At 36.2% G+C, this 18,084-nt stretch overlaps 1 protein-coding gene across 2 annotated transcripts in view; it reads right to left on the bottom strand.

The window, feature by feature from the left end:
• Col5a2 (collagen type V alpha 2 chain) overlaps nucleotides 1-18,084 on the bottom strand; it is a 155,165-nt gene that overhangs the window by 30,361 nt on the left and 106,720 nt on the right. For both annotated transcript variants that reach the window (XM_087567889.1, NM_001399195.1), the window contains 16 exon segments: nucleotides 17,608-17,685; nucleotides 15,020-15,064; nucleotides 13,676-13,729; nucleotides 13,269-13,322; nucleotides 12,589-12,642; nucleotides 9,888-9,941; nucleotides 8,934-8,987; nucleotides 8,278-8,322; nucleotides 7,784-7,837; nucleotides 6,567-6,611; nucleotides 4,993-5,046; nucleotides 2,489-2,587; nucleotides 2,107-2,151; nucleotides 1,905-2,003; nucleotides 1,425-1,478; nucleotides 1,135-1,242 (listed from right to left, as the gene is read on the bottom strand). In XM_087567889.1, coding sequence (XP_087424015.1) covers nucleotides 1,135-1,242; nucleotides 1,425-1,478; nucleotides 1,905-2,003; nucleotides 2,107-2,151; nucleotides 2,489-2,587; nucleotides 4,993-5,046; nucleotides 6,567-6,611; nucleotides 7,784-7,837; nucleotides 8,278-8,322; nucleotides 8,934-8,987; nucleotides 9,888-9,941; nucleotides 12,589-12,642; nucleotides 13,269-13,322; nucleotides 13,676-13,729; nucleotides 15,020-15,064; nucleotides 17,608-17,685 — 996 coding nt within the window.

An 18,084-nucleotide genomic window follows, 5' to 3' on the forward strand; every position in this document is an offset into this window, starting at 1 on the left:
ATTGTAAAATAAATACAAAAAAATCTAATATATAGAAACAAGAAGCACAGTTACTGATTATAGTGATCAAAGTGTCATCAGTAGAGAATTTTCTGTCATCTTGTAGACTTTGGCTTATACTAAAACTATACAAATTGAAATCAGCATTGTTTCTTCATGTCCATTTTCTTGTACCCCACTGACCCACCCTCTTCTATTCTTTAAAACTGCCAACCAGGGACTAAACCACTACCCAAAGAATACACATGGACAGACCCATGGCTCCAGCTGCATATGTAGAAGAGGAAGGCCTTGCTGGGCACCAATGGGAGGAGAAGTCCTTGGTCCTACCAAGGCTGGACCCCCCAGTACAGGGGAATATCAGGGAGGGGAGGCAGGAAGAGGAGGTGTTTGGGGAAGGGGAACACCCTTATAGCAGAAGGGGAGAGGATGGGATAGGGAGCTTATGAATGGGAAACTGGGAAAGGGAATAACATTTGAAAGGTAAATAAAAGAATATCCAATAAAAAACAAAAATAAAAACAACAACAACAGCAACAGCAACAACAACAACAAAAAACAAAAAACAAACAAACAAACAAACAAAGAGAACCTGCCAAGTTCTCTCTTGCTTCTCTGATGAGAACTGAGTGTTCTGTCTGACATGTTCCCTAGCAGGTTTTTTCTCCTCCAGATTCAACCTACTTGCTATCTTCTCATACTCCTGTGTCTCCTACCACCTAATATAGCAGCTGTCACTGATCTCTACCCATCATTAGTCCCCACTATCACCAATTAAAACTGTATAGGGCACTTACTACAATGTGTTTCACTGTTTGCTACCCACTAAGTCCATCCACTACAACCCAGATGAGGATTAGGACCACAAGTTTCTTGTCCACTGATATATCCCAAACACTCAATGTAGAGCTGGCTTACACTAATCAGTCAGACAATATTTGTTGAATCAATGAGTGAAGCTTAAATAAACATTTGGCTCTTTTTACATCAAGATAAACACTATGCTCTGCGAGGCATCTGCACCATCTCTTTCTTGCTTTCTGTTTCCTTTCTACTCACAATTTTACTCATGCGACTTTCAAAAACACATGTTCAGGAGAGGAGACAAACAATAATTTTATTATTCATATTTACCCTTTCTCCCATTGGTCCTGGAGGACCAACTGTGCCTGGGTCCCCTCGAGGACCTCTTTTGCCTTCTTCTCCAGGTGGACCAATAGGACCCTGAATACCATGTGGCCCCTATTAAGACAGAAAGACAGGTCCCAGGAAGAGTCATTCAGTAAGTAAAAGTCAGGAAACTCATATAATGAAGTCACTAAACAATTTAAAGAATGTTTAATTATTTTAAATACATGAAAAATTTAAGTAATATACCATTAGACCATATTTATAGTTTTAACATTAAAATAATGAAGGCTTACTGGTTCTCCTTTTGGGCCAGCTTCTCCTTTGAAACCTGGAACTCCTGGATCACCCTAAAATAAAATTTCATTCGTTGAAAGAAGCAAGGAATTTATACAGTTCCTTCTGTTCTAGCTAAGTACAGTGACTCAGGCTGCTGAGTCTATACTGTATTTGTACTAAAATAAAATGCAATAAATTTTGTCCATATGTGCATGTTCATGTGGAGTAAGAGGACTTATGTAAGAGTGAATGGGCACCTGTGTGCCTGTCCCCACTTCCCACGCCCTACGATTAAAACCATGGTCGTCCATGCCCAGCATGCATATACATATATATTTATGGAACAATACTAATGGAAAAGGAGGTCACAAATTTGAAAGAGACCGAGAAGGGGTATACAGGAGGATTTGGAGGAATGAAAGGGAAGGGGAAGTGATAAAATGATGTAATTACACTAAAATCTGAGAACAATTCAACCATAATTTAACAGACATTACCAGTTGTCCTCGAATTCCCTGAGGTCCAGTGCTGCCCTGAGGCCCAGGAGACCCAGGGGGCCCTGCTAAGCCAGGAGGGCCAGAGGTTCCAGGAGAGCCCTACCAATAGCAAGAGTAACATGATGAGCGTAGGACTCACTAGCATCTAAAGCCAAGGACTACATCCCTTTGAGAATCACCTGACATAAGTTCTGGTACTTACTGTGGGTCCTTTAGCGCCAGGTGTACCATCAGTCCCCACCGCACCCTAAAATGTACATGAACCATATTTTGAAATATTAAACTATATCTGATACACCTAGTAGTATTCAGATCACCTAAGAATAGGCAGAAAAAATTGCAAAATTTAACATTTTTATTATATATATATATATATAATTTATATATAATTATATAATTATAACAGTACTTTTTGTTAGGAACCTTTCCATAAGATAGAAAAAGTAGGCTGTATTGACATGTAAAGTATTTTTTCTTGAATGCTAATAACTCAGAATTGATTATATTAACTAAGCTACATTTTTCTGATACCGTAATGAATAAGCATCTTTCTGGGCTATCTTTTAGATATGTTAGGAACTTACAGGAAGGCCATGAGAGCCAGCAGGACCAGGTGGCCCAGTTTCACCTCTCTGTCCCTGAGGTCCTTCAGGGCCTCGGGCCCCAGTAGGACCTGCTTCTCCCTAAAGGAATGGGAAATAAAATGTTAATTTAGGTAAAACACTGTGATGTAAAGGTAATTGCATGTTTGGAGTTTGTCATTTTCAATCTAAGTACCCGAAGCTACAAGTGCTTGTTTCTTTTCAGGGTAAGCCTGGACATTGGAATTCCAACCAGAGACTGCACAATTAAAGCTTAATTGAAATACAGAAGGCAACGGAAGATTTCAAATGTAGCTCAATTCAGCAGTATTTTATAGCTAAAACTTGTTACCAGCCCAATAACTCCTTGAATGGGTTAAACTCACCATAAAATTGCATGTGAAATTCACACTATCATTTAGAGACAAGAAAATTTTCTGTTCTATGTTATATATATATATATATATATATATATATGTACCATATATATATATAGTAATATATATAGTAATTTATTATGTAATTATATTTAATAAAATATAACTGTATTTTAGAGTTAAGTTTTGAATTATAAAATGTTCATTTATTAACCTCAAAGAAATATTTATTAAATAAAATGAAAAACACAAGGTTTTGAAATGGCTAATAAATTTGATGACTTCTGGCAACATAAAAGAGAAAAGTGAATGTCTTAACAAATCAAAACACTTTCTCTTCTAGAGACTAAAAGATGTTAAAATGACAGCAATAACAATGAAGTGGACAGCCATGGCAACCTTTGCTTCAGTCCAAGACATTCATCCAGACACCATATTCATTTGGCTTTCATTCATATAAATCAAGGTATGAAGATCCCACCTATGACAGGTTACCAGCAGACTTGTCTGGATTTTGTAGTTTTACTATATTAATACCTAGGCACCCACTAATTTTCATATATGGATCACTTACTAGATGTAAAAATACCCAAAATATTCACTATTTTAGTTAAGCAAGACAGGAAACAAAACTGAGTGCCCCATGTTACCTATAAAACAAAACAAAAGGGTGCAATAGCCAAATGCACAGGTGTACCTGCCAGTAGCACTAATAATTAGTTGTGTAAGTCGCTAGCGAAGTTGAACTAATGTCCAGGCAGAATGAAGACAAACCTCTTTCTGCAAGTTCATAGACCAAGGCTCAGTGAGTATCCTTTCCTTCTTTTCCTAGCCAGCACTTAGTCAGAGCATGAGAAGGCTCAATAGAAGTGTTAAGGAATGTCATAAATTTTCATTAGGGCATGGAGGAAGTTTGTGTCAAGATTATGTATCCATGTGTATCTAATAAATAAAATTTGAACTTCATTGCTGGGGTGTAGCACAACAATCAATACCTGCTTAAATGTGTGCAGCCATAGCTTTGAACCCTAGTATTAGAAAAGAGAAGGGCAGAAGAAGGAGGAAGAAGAACAAGTGTTATGTAAGAGAAACGGGACCAGGAAAAGGAGGATGAGTAGACAAGGAGAAGGAGGAGGTGGAGGAGGAGGAAGAAGAGGAAGAACATAAATATGAACTTCAGAAGGATCAAAATCCTAAAGAAACAAAGAGGGTCTCACTGAGAGAAGGAACTAGTTGCTGAAATGATTTCAGACTTCAGTTTAAAGCTTCCGACTTGGAGAGTTTGACTTAATGATTCTCACATTTCAAATACCTAAAATGGCAGTTTCTTTCAATTTCTAAATTCAAATGCAGACTGAGTACAGCTACTAACAAGAAGCATGAACCTATTGGCTGGATTCCTCTCCCCTTTATATTAAGGATTTGTACAGATAATCACACCTAATCTTAAGACAGAATTCTGTCTTAAGTTACAGAGAGGCTCCTGGTGGGCTATAAATGCAGTCATATTGGCAAGCTGAATCTTGTAAGGAAATCTCATTTTCAAGATAAAGAAAGTTATTGCTGCTGGAGTAAGGGGAAATCAAAGCCAGTGGCACACAACTTAGAATTGGTGTTTTGATTGACTTTGTGATTTAGTTAGAATAATCTTTAACTCTCTCCCAAAGAAACTGAAAGAACAACTTGTGATAGAATATAATTCCCACCAAATATTTTAATCCATTCCCACAGGGGAATCCAAGTGTCCTTCCTGCTCACATCTTTAAGGGCTTGGGAGGGAGGGGCAGAATAATGGTCAACATGTTATAACACAACATTATAATTAGATCTTTTTGGCAAGATCTAATTTAACTTCCCATTGTTTAAAACAGTCTGCTCTTGATTACTTTCCACAAACAGTGTTCACTCAGTTCATCAATGGTCTTCCTTACAGTCATTTCAAAAGTCTGTTTTTAGAGTCCAATTACACGGCTTGAAATAACTTTCCATTAATGGCACATCATACAACAGCGTTCATTTTTCCCCATTTCTTTTTTAATTTTCCTGCTTAAGGACCTACTACTCTAGGCTCTTTTCTTGTTAAAAATAGCTTCTACACTCTTCACTTATCAAGTATTGTTACTAACTTACCTTCACTCCAGGATTTCCTGGAAAGCCAGAAGAGCCAGGTATCCCAAGGGGACCCTAAGTGTGGGAAAAACCATAAAGTATTCACATATTAATCAATATACAATTATGCCTTTTTTCCTATTCTTTGAGGAAATATTTGTATTTCAATAGGTAGATACAATGTGTACATAACAAAGAACAGTATTATTAAATTCTAACCATCATCCAACACTATCCTAAAGTAGTTCTCAAATCATACCAACCGTAAAAGTTGAGCTACTAAGGCTAAAGAGATGGTGCTGCAGGAAAAACATCACTTCCTGCTTTTGCAGAAGCTGAGTTTATTCGTGGTACCCACAAGGCAGCTCACAGCCATCTGGATAAGGCACTATCATGTGCTATTTACAACTTTCAATGTTTAGAAATGCCATGATGGCTTCTGTGATCAGTGTAAACCAGTTTAAACAGTATGACTTCAGGGATACAGTACTAAATTACCTCAGTTCTTTAAATAATGTTTTGACTCCATGAGTTGTGATTAATATAATCCTTTCAAAGTATACTCATATTGTCCTAAATTTCATTTCATTTTTATGGGAAACATGGGGAAGAAAAATACGTGGGGTCAAACAGTTTGATTAATATATTTCTATTTGTTTTGGGGAATATAAAAAATTTCAAGCTTTAAAATTGGCCTATGTGATCAAAAAACTCCCTTTGTCCTTTCTACTTCACATTAATGAGGTTTTATAATATTAGCACAATTTATCTTGTGTTGCTGCTTGAATTAACTTTTATTCTTTCCAAAACATCTTCATAGCTATTTGATCATAAATCTATGATATTAAGTATATTTTATGAATAACCATTTTAACTATAAATGGAACTTAACACTTTTGTGAAAACCAAGGTAGCACTACTCATAAAAATAAATTATCATTAAAAATTATTCCTACTCCTTCTTAAAAGGGGGGCAAAAATATCCATAGGAGGGGATATGGAGGCAAAGTTTAGAGCAGAGACTGAAGGAATGGCCATTCAGCCTGCCTACATGTGGCCCATATATATACAGCCACCAAAATTAGATAAGATGGATGAAGCAAAAAAGTGCAGGCTGAAAGGGACATCCAGAGCATGTCCAATACAGAGGTCATTGCTAGCAGCAAACCACTGAACTGAGAACAGGACCCCTTAGTACTTCCTCATGTTTGTTTCATTTACTCATACTATAGGTACAATTATACCCATGCCTTTTACACATCAATGACTTAAAGTTTTATTGATGTTAATTTTTAATTTTTTTATTTACATCCTTCATCTATTGCAGGTTAGAGCTCATCCTACTCTATTTTCTTATATTTCAAATTCACTCTATACAATAACATTAATAGTAGTATTACACATTTATATAAATTAATATATCCAGTTTTCAAAAATAAGAACTGTGTTTAATCATAATTTTAATCCAATTGTGTAGAACACAGGTGTTCTGTAAATGTCTACACAAACTAAGTAAAATAATGGATAAATAAATGAGTAATAAAAATATACAAATTAATAATAGATTAATTATTATGAAAAATAACAGAACTCACCATTGGTCCAGGTTTTCCAGGCATGCCATGAGCACCTCGTTGTCCCTAATTTGCAGAAAAGATGAGAATTTAAAAAGAGAATTTCACGTTGTTTTTTTCATAATTCATTGGTTTCCCAAACATTTTCCAGTGAAAAGACTGAAGAAAAATACTAAGGCTGAGTGATAACCAAAACCACTAGAAGGCATGAGTTTCTACAAAGCAGATAAAGTAACAATAAACATATTTATCCTTGTGTCAGTAAAAAGCAACCTATTCTCTTTACATAGCTGTATTACCCTGTGTCAGATAAACTCAGACACAATGACAGTTTGAGCATCTTGGCCTTTTATTGACCAGACTAACTCTGAGGACAAGAGCTTTTGCAAAATAAAGGAAATAATACATGAGGCACAAACAAGAATTAAGCTCAAATCGATTCTGTGGGGTTCACCCAGATCCCCGTCAAGGTCCATTGAGTCAATGGGATAACATTTGCTGAAGTCTGTAATTGACACTCTCCTTAAAAATTGTATCAGGTTTTTTCCTCCTCTTCTGCCCTTTCCTTGGTCATATTTACAGAGGCTGGTAATTCCCTGGGTATTTACAGAGATCTCTGTTATAATTGGAACACCATCTACCTTTCCTTTCAAGTCTGCTTCCTTTATTCATTTTCTCATTTGGTATACCTTCTCACTCCCTTCAATTTCTCATACACACGTCACAGTGTTCAAGCTGATGTCTAAGAAAACTGACCTAAGACCCAAAGTCTGCTGGTGTCAAATGTGCTACAAGAGAACAGACTCTGAATTAGTCAATTTAATCTGGATTCCTCAATAACCAGTGGCCAGTTGGCATTAAATGGAGAAGGGATCATTCTTGGCTTGCTGTGGTTGTCTCCAACAGTGCCCTGAGACAGCATCCACAGTAAAGGAAAGGACTAAGCATACAATAGCTATCTCAGGTATTTGGGAAGGCCTAGTGCATAACAGACCAAAAGGATAATGGGGGCTGAATCTGAAAGGAAGTACATTCTATGAATTCTCTTCACAACTTTCAGAATGTCATGGCATGCTGGCTAGCATTTCAAACTTGAAGTTTATTTCAAAATAAAATATTCCCACCATAAAGTTGTAAGCCTTGCTTTGCTCTAATTTAGAAAACAAATCCAGTAAAACATAACTTAAAAAAGTTAAATATAGTTCTCAATAAATACATGATCAAGTATAGGTACTTACAGGAGCACCCTGTGGCCCAAGTCTTCCCCTCTCTCCTGGCATTCCTCTTGGTCCCTATAAGTAAGATAGGAGGAAAAAAGTAAGGATCTATATAAGTTCTAGGCTGGTTTTAATTCACTTCCCCATCCAATTTGAACATAGTATGAGACCTATGAAATAATATGATTAACACAAAAAGCAATATTGCAAGTAGTGAACATCTGCTTATCTAAGGAAATCCAAATCCTGATACAAATAGGTTTAACATAACCTGCATTTTAAAAACAAAATAGATAAGAATCGTTCTTGATTGCAGCACTGAAAACAAGAGAATTCAGCAGTCAAGAAGACCAGTGACATCCTGGAAGGACAAACTTTCACATGGAGCATCCATCTCCTGCGGTTGCTTTTCTCTCAGCTGCTTTTCAGAGTGATTTACTAGCTAACATGTACTTTTTATTTGAACATTCTTATTTTGATCTTAAAAATAAAGAAATAAAGAATGTGATGCTTACCAGAGGGCCCATAGCACCCATTGGACCGGTGGGGCCAGCTTCACCCTACAGCAGAGGGGAGGATACATCACAGGGTGAGAAATCTAAAAATCATTACCAAACTACTAGTCCATACATACATGATTTTGAAGGCACATTTTCAAAAAGGACACTCGAAAATTGTGCTTTTAAGGGAAAGCTTCAGAATTTGTTTTACTATCTTTCCTTGAGAATAAAATGAAAATTTAATTATCAAAGATAGAAATAAAATCTAACCTGGGGATTTAAAGAAGATTGATATAAATTGTCATCTCTAGTCAGTGGGCATTTACATGTCTAACATATCCCAAATAAAGTTTAACAATGTTAAAAGTAACTAAATTATTTTCTTAGGAAATTGACAAATAAAAATATTAAAGCAATTTTCTATGCACGTATATTATAATTATGTTCTCCTAAGAATTCCTTGATACATTTGTGCTATTTTCCCTATCTATATACGCAAATCATTTGCGTGAAAAAGAAGGGCTAGAAGGTCCTGGAATAGAATATAGTAACCAGGAAAGTTTTTATTTACATGGATGTTCATTTACATCCTTCTCCATCTTATTCCTTTTTTAAAAGGTGCTCAAAGCATCTGAATTGCTGCCATAAGTCAAGTTTAGTGTGGGACCAACCTTAGCACCAGGTGCTCCAACTTCACCTTTGGGGCCTTCAAGACCTTTGTTTCCCTGAGAATAACAATATAGATTCATAAATATGCTTAGCTTTTGTCAGTTTTAAAAGCATAAAAGATGAAAGAATCAAATTACATTTATAAAAAGTGCCTCGTGGAAAACAAGTATCACAAGTAAAAATCATTGCTCACTGTATTTCTAAAATGTCACAAATTATCAGCTTAAAGCATGGATCATCAAAAATATGATGACTTCCCAGAAATTTAATCTACATTGCAAAAAACTTATACTAACCCTAGGCAGATAATAGGATTTGTATAAGTTTCTTTTTAACCCATGTTTTGGTAGGGATTGTCTTGGAACAAATTTCTAAAAGACATCAAAAATGTTACTTGATAACTAGCACAGCCATACACATTCTTCTCAACTACTCAAAAAATGACTTCCCCATTTATTATAACTGATTGGCTTTGGTTTTAGATATATAATTTGATAGAAGATAAAGAGATAATACCTATATCCAATACAGACACATATATAGCAGATGGCTGATGATTAATCTATCTATATATTTATGAGCAGTACATTTATTAATTACCTATTCATTATCTTAAGTTTAGAACCCTTCTTTGTTGGGCCTTTTGATGTAGTGTACTTTATTTTCATTATGTAACTCATTGCATTATACAATAATTGTCTCTTTTATCAAGAGCATCCATTTATCACCTGACATTGTAAGTCGGAGACTCTTCTCACCATGATATCATTTTATGTAATACAGTATAGAATCATATGGAATTTAACGGAATCTTAGTGTGGCATTATGATTTTAGTAGTGCAGAAGAACATTGCAATGGCAAGAAATGAAGGACAATTGTCGCTGGGAGTTGCAAACCTTTTGATTGAATTATCCCCATGCCCCACTCAGTAAAAACACAAAATAAGACAACTTACTCTGTGACCTTTCAAGCCAGGGAGACCAGGAGCACCAGGAAAGCCTCGAGCACCCTTAGAGAAAGGTACAAAGGTGCATTGTGGTTAAATAAAAAAGTGACTTAGTATGCCTTCCCCCCCATCAACTGACACATCATATACACCAACATAATAAAGGAAAAAACAGGATTTTGTCTATAAATATGTTACTAGTGTGATCAAAACTAGAAATGCAAACACACTGTTGGAAATGGAAGCATGACACAAAGATGTGTGGGTGGAAGGGTCTCCTTTCCATTGAGTTTCAACTGTGGTAAAAGAGGTCCTTATATGGTGCAAGCCAAGGATTTTGATTATTTTTATTATTGTCTGAACATTGGCAGTGGAATGATAATATAATATAATCCTCATTTCTAAATAGTAAGTGTTCAAGACAAGCTTTATGGAAGTGACGACTGCTTAAAAGTAAATGGGGAGCTAAAATATCCAGCAGAAAAGTCAGGAAATGTGAGGGTGGTTTTGTGTTCTGAGTTAGTCGTTTCTATGTTTCTGCTAATACTCTTTCCTCTACTCAAGCACATTAAAACAAAGAATAGAAATACAACCATAAACCTAGTTATATAAGTACTTTGAAACAATTTTAAGGTTTTTTTCATATATGCTTCTTTAATAAGGCTCCAGAAACTCAAACACATGCAAATATCTTATCTTTGCCTGCATCAATTTATTTTTGCACTGAATTCCCATTATTACTGCCACTGGAAGGGTCTATACCCAGATAGTACATATTGCTGTTATCAAACTACTGTCAAATATCAACTATAAATTTTAATCATCAATAAGGTCCCTAACATAAAGCCTTAGACTATAAATAATCATTAGCTTGACAACTGATTGAAAGATTTACCGCCTCACTTCCCGCCAACTGTTCAGAGGAACATCTCTTGCCCCAGAGCTTCCATGTACGGCAGAGTCCTTCTAACACACATATAGTCTTTATTTACTATTTACCAAATGAATAAGTAAGGCAATAAAAATCTCAGAGCAATATTTTCTGTGACTTCTGCAGGACAAATATTTCTTTAGTGTTTTGAAAGTGGCAAAATTAAGGGTATACTAATTGTCCCTCAGAAGAGATGAGATGCTACTAATTCTGTTGACACAACCTTCCTTAGGAAATCTTTCACATCAAGAAGTCCCTTCCAGTTTTGTGTGTGTGTTTTACTAGTGCCCTCCCTTTTGCTGAGATAAATCTCCCTTCACCTTGACCGAGCAACTCCGGGCACACTCATCCAAGTCTACGTGAGAAAAAAAACGAGCTATTTATTTCAAGTAAACAGTTAACTTCAGCTTTTATGGTGTGGGGGGAATTCCAGTGTGATTACATATTCTAGTATAAGAAGGACATGAACTAGATGTACTAACACTCACAGTGACTCATTCTCATTCTGCTGACCCGGGGCTGTCATCACAGCACAAACGCATGCTGTTGCAATGAGCTTGCAGAGGGCATCTGTGCTGTGCTGGCAGAGTACTTTCCTCCCCATGGACATACATGTTCTGAGTCCACGCAGGAGAACAGAAGGTCATAGGAGTTTCCAGCCTGAATTTGTTGAAAAAGGACATCTGGCCTAGTGGCTAAATCTCATGCCTTTGTTTGCACTTATACTAAGGCTGATGGGAGAGCAAAGGAAAGAAAGAAAGCAGAGAGATGGGGGGTTGGCTTCATCATTTAAAATTAATAATCCTTAGAGCCCTATAAATCCCAGTCAAGGATCAACAGTCCTCTGTTTAAAACAAAATCCAAGCAATGAACCTCATCAATTTCCAGAAAGTAAAAGGGGGTCATGCAGTACTGGGTGGCTATAATAAGCATAAAAACATTAGGAAATTTTAAAACCTAAAATGAAGAGGGGCTGGATTAAGCTGGGAGCTGTTGGGTAAGAGAAACTACACATGTTGGCAAGATAGAGGACAAGTTTTGTTTTCTCTGTCTCTTATTTTCTTGATTCCAATCTAGCATACTATAAAAGAAACTAAACAAAGCAACATGAGAACCAAACAGGCAGGCTTGAGGAATGTACAAGGTTCCAGATCTTGAATTCTGATAGAATTGGTTCACACATATGTGTTCCTTGGGCGAATTGAGGGGGAAGAAAACAGCTGTGTTAGATATCCTGGCAATAAGTACATCTCTTCCTAAGATTTGAGGCCCCAAGATACTAATAAAGGATTTCAGGACACATTAAAACTTGGTGAGCAGCCAAAGGAGCATCCTGTCCACAGTTTTGTATCCAGTTGATTAAAAACACACACAAGGCAACAAACTCCAAAGTTGTTATTTCACACAGATGAGCTGCTATATAATAAAAATATTTAGAGCTCAACAAAACTCAGGTGTTTACATTGTAAATAGTTCACATTGATGACTTCTTAAAATACTTCATAAATGTGGAAATTTTTAGTTTTGGGAGTATCTGTGTATTATAGTCATGATAAAATTGTTTTAGCTTTAAGGTTTTCATCTGGGACCAATTCAATTCTGAGAACTAGAATTCATTGTAATGCTGGCAAAATATCCTTCCATAGTTTACATTTTGATATAAGGGGATATCACTTGTGTGTCCGCATTTTACCCAGTGTCTAATGCACATGTGTACCACAAGCTGGAAGATTCACTTTCTTTAACTTTTGTGTCATTTTACTAGTAACCATTACTTACTGGTGATCCTGAGAACCCCACTTCACCTGTATTCCCATTTCTTCCAGGTTCACCCTTAATGGGAAAGAGAAGGTAAGATGTATAGAGAGATTATTATAATCTGAGATTTCATGACAAATTACAGATGAAATGTCTGTAGTAAGTTTTGTGTTATGTCGCAAAACAGAACCTAGGCTTTATCTCCGGTAACACTTAATCCTACTGTTTAAGATATCAATGAGAACAGATGGATGCAAAGTGGATCTGCCACTTTCAGAACATCAGAATTTATGTGCAAAGGGCTGGGCACAGCTCAAAATAGAGACCCTGTCTATCATACACAATACACCATTTGATTCCAGCACAGTAAAAAGTAAAATAAGCATGTGTTAGATGTTCAGAGTAAGTTCTTTTTAGCCTTCTAAAGGACAAAAAGTTGGGTTTTCATTTGTTTTCAAAGATAAATATTAATAAAATTATTGGAGAATACAATGTAGAATTTAATAATTTAGCACTCTCATAATAAAGAGTCCTTCTTGATTTTGGAAAACCTTAACCTGTGTTCTCCACTTTAGAGTGGATTTAATAGGAGCTGAAGGAATGAGAAAATGAATAGGAATCAGAACAGAATCCTCTCCTGGCCCTTGAAGCTCCTTGTTAACCTCTTTTAGACTCCAAAGGAGTGTTCCATAGAAACTTACATCTTCTCCAGGCTTCCCAGGTGGGCCTTCTGGTCCACGGGCACCAATTGGACCCTAAGAAAAGAGGAAAAATAAAAGCTAAAACGAGTATCCAACCTCTTCCTTCCAACACTATTCGAGTACTATTAAGACAATGAAAAACCATCAATTAGCATTACTAATGTTCTGAATTTTATCTGTGTGTCTCAAATCTGGTGCACAAGAAGAGAAACATTGAATTGTTCAAATCTAGTATCAGTACTTTCTACAACATTGATATACTGAGTAAAATGCACAGAACTTAGGTATAATTCACAGTACAGGGCTGCCATGATTATTATTTTTGTGCCTAGGAGAGCAAAAATCTCAAAACACATCAGGAAGTTAGGCCCATGCTCAATGGGCTGACATCCTTATTCTACATTTACCATTGGTCCAGGCTCGCCAGGCTCACCAGGAGGTCCTGCAGGTCCCACACCACCCTAAAATTGAAAACAAATGATAAATGAATCAGAGGAAAGCAGTATACCAACTTCTGTACTGTTGACAAGGTACAATGTTGATATCGGTCTCTGCCTCTTCCCAGATATGTAATTCCAATAAATTATTGTCACTGAATATAATGTGATTTCTTCATGTGAAGAACTGGACTAAGATTAAGACTTAGTTCATTGGTCCATTTAGATAAATTGTGTTAAAATAGACTAATGCTAGCACAGATTGTGTGCTCACACAACAGTACTTACCATCATCACCACCACCTTCCTCACCATTAGCAACTACCTTTTTGTTCAGCAATGTGATAAAGTACAATTCATACAAATGATCATGACAACGTGATTACCTTGGTTAAGGTAAAGATTTTTCTTTTGAAATATTATTAGGTAATAGCCATTAAATTATTATAAAGAGTCAAATATTTCTGCATCATAGTTTTACCTGCACTTGTTAGATGTGAGAAGGAACTATGTAGTTTTAGAACATTCTTCAAGTAAGATTCCCCAGAATAACCACCTTGGCTTTAATTCACACAAAAAAAATATTAATTGCAAGTGGCCTTTTATTATCTAATTGTAAAGCCAGAGACTTGGAAAAATCAATTATGGGAATGTTATAAGACAAGAAGTATGTTCTGTTTTTTCGAAGCAAGGACACATAACATAACTCCAAGTGTTAGAGGGCAGTCACGTAAAGAAATCAGATGACAAATATGTGGGGCAAGTAAGAAACTATGAGGACTAGGGAATATCTCAGTGGATTAAGCATTTCCTATGCAATCATGAGAATGATCACACTGTGGGCCACTCCACCACTCATGTGAAAGCTGGGCAGATATGGTGGCCACCCTAATCCCAGTGCTTGGTAAACAGAAATGGGAACAGGGCATCTTTGGAGCAAATTAGTCACCTGACTCGCTAAACTAATGAGTGGTCACGTTCAGCAAGGGACCATGTTTCAAGAAATCAAGCAAAGAACAATGAAGATACATGACTTCAGCCTCTAGTCTACACACACACACATACACACACACACACACACACACACACACACACATATGCACACACACACACACATGCACATGCACACACGCACATTATTTAAAAAAAATAAACTATCAACAAAGAAGGCTACATGTGCTTCTAAATCAGTAGGAAAAATTGGTAGATGTCATTCCAAGTGAGAATTCTACAGTTTAATGTTCAGTCCAAAGTAGTAATGAGTCCTGAGCCTTCTTTATTACAGCATATAAATTAATTATAAAAGACACTTACTTGCTGTCCTTGTAAACCCTGAGGTCCCCTTGGGCCAATAGGACCCTTAAAAACAAGTGGAAAAAAAGTTACATTATATTTGTGTCACATTGTATTTATATTATTTTTAGATTATTTTATTTTAGGTAGATGAGTGTTTTGCTCATAGGTTTGCCTGTGTACCACATGTTATGCCTGGTGTTCTTGGATGCCATACAAGAATATTGTATCCTCTAGTACTGGACTTATAGATAGTTGAAAGCCACCATGAGGGTACTGAGAATCAAACCTGGGTTCTCTGAGACAACTGGTGCTCTTACCAGCTGAGCCATCTCTTCAACTCCTCAACTTACATTTTTAAAATGCTGAATGTATTTTAGAACCTGGAAAGTGAAGACTGACTAGAGGGCCATAACGGCATGCCCCAGTCTTGCTCTTCTGGGAGGAATATGGAATCAGAGATTAAATTTGAGTAACAGTCGTGATGATTTCATTGTGAATCATCTGTGCCATAAGGACAGATGACCGTGCCTGTACACACCCATTGTCTTTAGGGCAAGGGCCTGCACATGTGCTAATGGATTGTTCTAATAAAGTAAACCAACTTAAAAAGGGAAGATCTTGGCAAGCACATAGTCCTGGTAGACGGCCAGTTTGATGCTTCAGTTCCACAGCAGCCTAACTTAAATAACAAGCTAAGTTAATAGTTTATGAAACCGACAGTCTTTGTTAGATTATTTCCAATGTCAGTTTAAAATTATCCAGCCACTGAGTTCTCTGGAACATTTCTTTCTTTCACAACATATATTAAAAGTATAAACAGTCTTTCTTATCTACACGTTAAATTATTCGCTGAAGCACAAGAAACAGGGATGAGAGAAATGCAGGCTTCATGAAATTTTATTTCTGTATGAGGACAACAAAACTTAATGTCAAACCTTATAAAATAAAATCAGTTTAACTAAAATTAAGTTCAATCAATAAGTTATTTTTAGCTTATTGTGCATGCTAGCTACTAAGGAGTAAAAAGATCTTTAAAGTGTGGAGGTAGAAGAATGGGTGCTTGGGCAGAGAAAGAAGATTAATAGAAAAGGAAAATTCGGGATTGGGGATTTAGCTCAGTGGTAAAGCGCTTGCCTAGCAAGCACAAGGCCCTGGGTTCAGTCCCCAGCTCCTAAAAAAAGAAAAAAAAAGAAAAAAAGAAAGAAAAAAAAAGGAAAATTCAAGAATGAACATTATCAAATTCTGTATATATATATAAAGATGATATAATGAAAACCCATTGTTATGTACAATTAATATATGCAAATAAAACATTAATTTTAAGTTAAAAAACTTTAAAAATAAAATTTTAATAAGTATAAATATTTGTAGTTTAAACTTTACATATATAAGTCTGAATTCTTAGAAAATTATCACAAACCAAACCAACCAGTCAATAGTGCCATGGGTAACTTAGAAAACACACAAATCATGTTTTAGGTATCCTAAAGCTGGCCTTAAGGATGAAAAGTGAGGTGAGGATCTATGAGATGTGACTTCACTTCTTACTGTATGAGATTTCATTAACATGGAACAATTTTGAATTATTGTAATCAAAAAGCATGGGAGACTTGATTTGAAGAGTGTTAATTTTTTTTCTCAGAGTCTGGAATTCTTCAAATAGCCAACTTAAAAATTAACCAGGGGAGATGGAAAATTTAAGAGACCAGAGACAAAAGAAGACTAGCCATGGAAGCAGAGTTGTTGGAATAAAGAGGCCAAAGCATGTGAGGTGAGTAGGAAGTCATAAAAATGGAAATCTGGTTGACAGTTCTGCCAAGTCAGTATTTCTAATCAACATAATAAAATATAATAAATATACTTTTAGATCATGGTGGTAGTTATGTCTTCTTCATCCTCAAGTACTAAATGAAATATGTAGATAGAGTTTACTGATTTTCACAAATGCTTAGCATGGGTATAAATGGAACATCACTGGGCTTCTAAATTGCACACAGTAGGACTTGTTAAATAAATTAAAGGTATTAATAAGTGTGTTTTAAATATTTTAATTTTCTTTGTATGTGTAAAGTTTGTGTGTGGGTCTGTGTATGTCTGCATGTTTGTGTGTACATGTATAATGTATATATGTGTGTGAACATGTATGTGTGAATATGTGATCATTTGTGTCTTTCTGAGTGTTAGTATGTGTGTATGTGTGAATGTGTTTCTCTGTCTGTGTTTGTGTGTGATTGTGTGTATTCCTATGTACATATATGTATCTCTGCATGTATACAAGTACAAATGTGGATGTGTGCACATGTGCACGTGAGTGTGTCTCAGTGTGTTTCTGTATGTGTATGAGTGTATGTTTGTGTGCGTATATGTGTGGGGTGTGTGTGTGTGTATGTGTGGGATGTGTGTGTGTGTGTGTGTGTGTGTGTGTGTGTGTGTGCCATGTTGCACATGGGGAAGTCTGTAGTGTCTGTACTCTTCTATCATATGTTTTTTGGGGGTTGATCTCAAATCAGCAATCTTGGCAGCACTAGCTGAGTCACCTCATTGGCCTTTAACAAGCTAACTTAAGCTTCTTTCAACAAATACTTTATCAGTAATTTTATGCTTACCACAGAGCCAGGCATGAGTCCCACTTGACTTCCAAGTCCAGATTTTTCATCCAACCCAGCCATTTGAGCTGAAAAGGGCTGTAAAATAAAGTGGTGACATTGTTTCCACTGTTAAAAAATGCATGTCAACATGCTTTTAATAGTAAGAAATGTGCACATTCTGCCATGCTCAGACAAAATTCTTTTAGAGCCATTTTAAACATTTACATTCGGCACATAGGAAACAAATTAGCTGTTTTTCATTGTATGTGGTTTTGATGGACCATTCTCCCCCAGTGCATTTTGTATGTATACTGTTTCAGAGAAGAACTGGTGCAATGGAGTACATGTCTGGGTCCAGACAAAGGCAAGGGAACCCAGTTGCCAGCTATGGATTATGAGAACTTCATCTGCCTTCGTTCCATCCCTGGACATGCTAGTAACAGCACAAAGATTAAAGAATGTATTTTAAATATTTATCCTAAAGATGCCAGATTA

Source organism: Rattus norvegicus, chromosome 9 (assembly GCF_021556685.1).
Source record: "Rattus norvegicus strain SHRSP/BbbUtx chromosome 9, alternate assembly SHRSP_T2T, whole genome shotgun sequence".
Classification (NCBI taxonomy): Eukaryota; Metazoa; Chordata; class Mammalia; order Rodentia; family Muridae; genus Rattus; species Rattus norvegicus.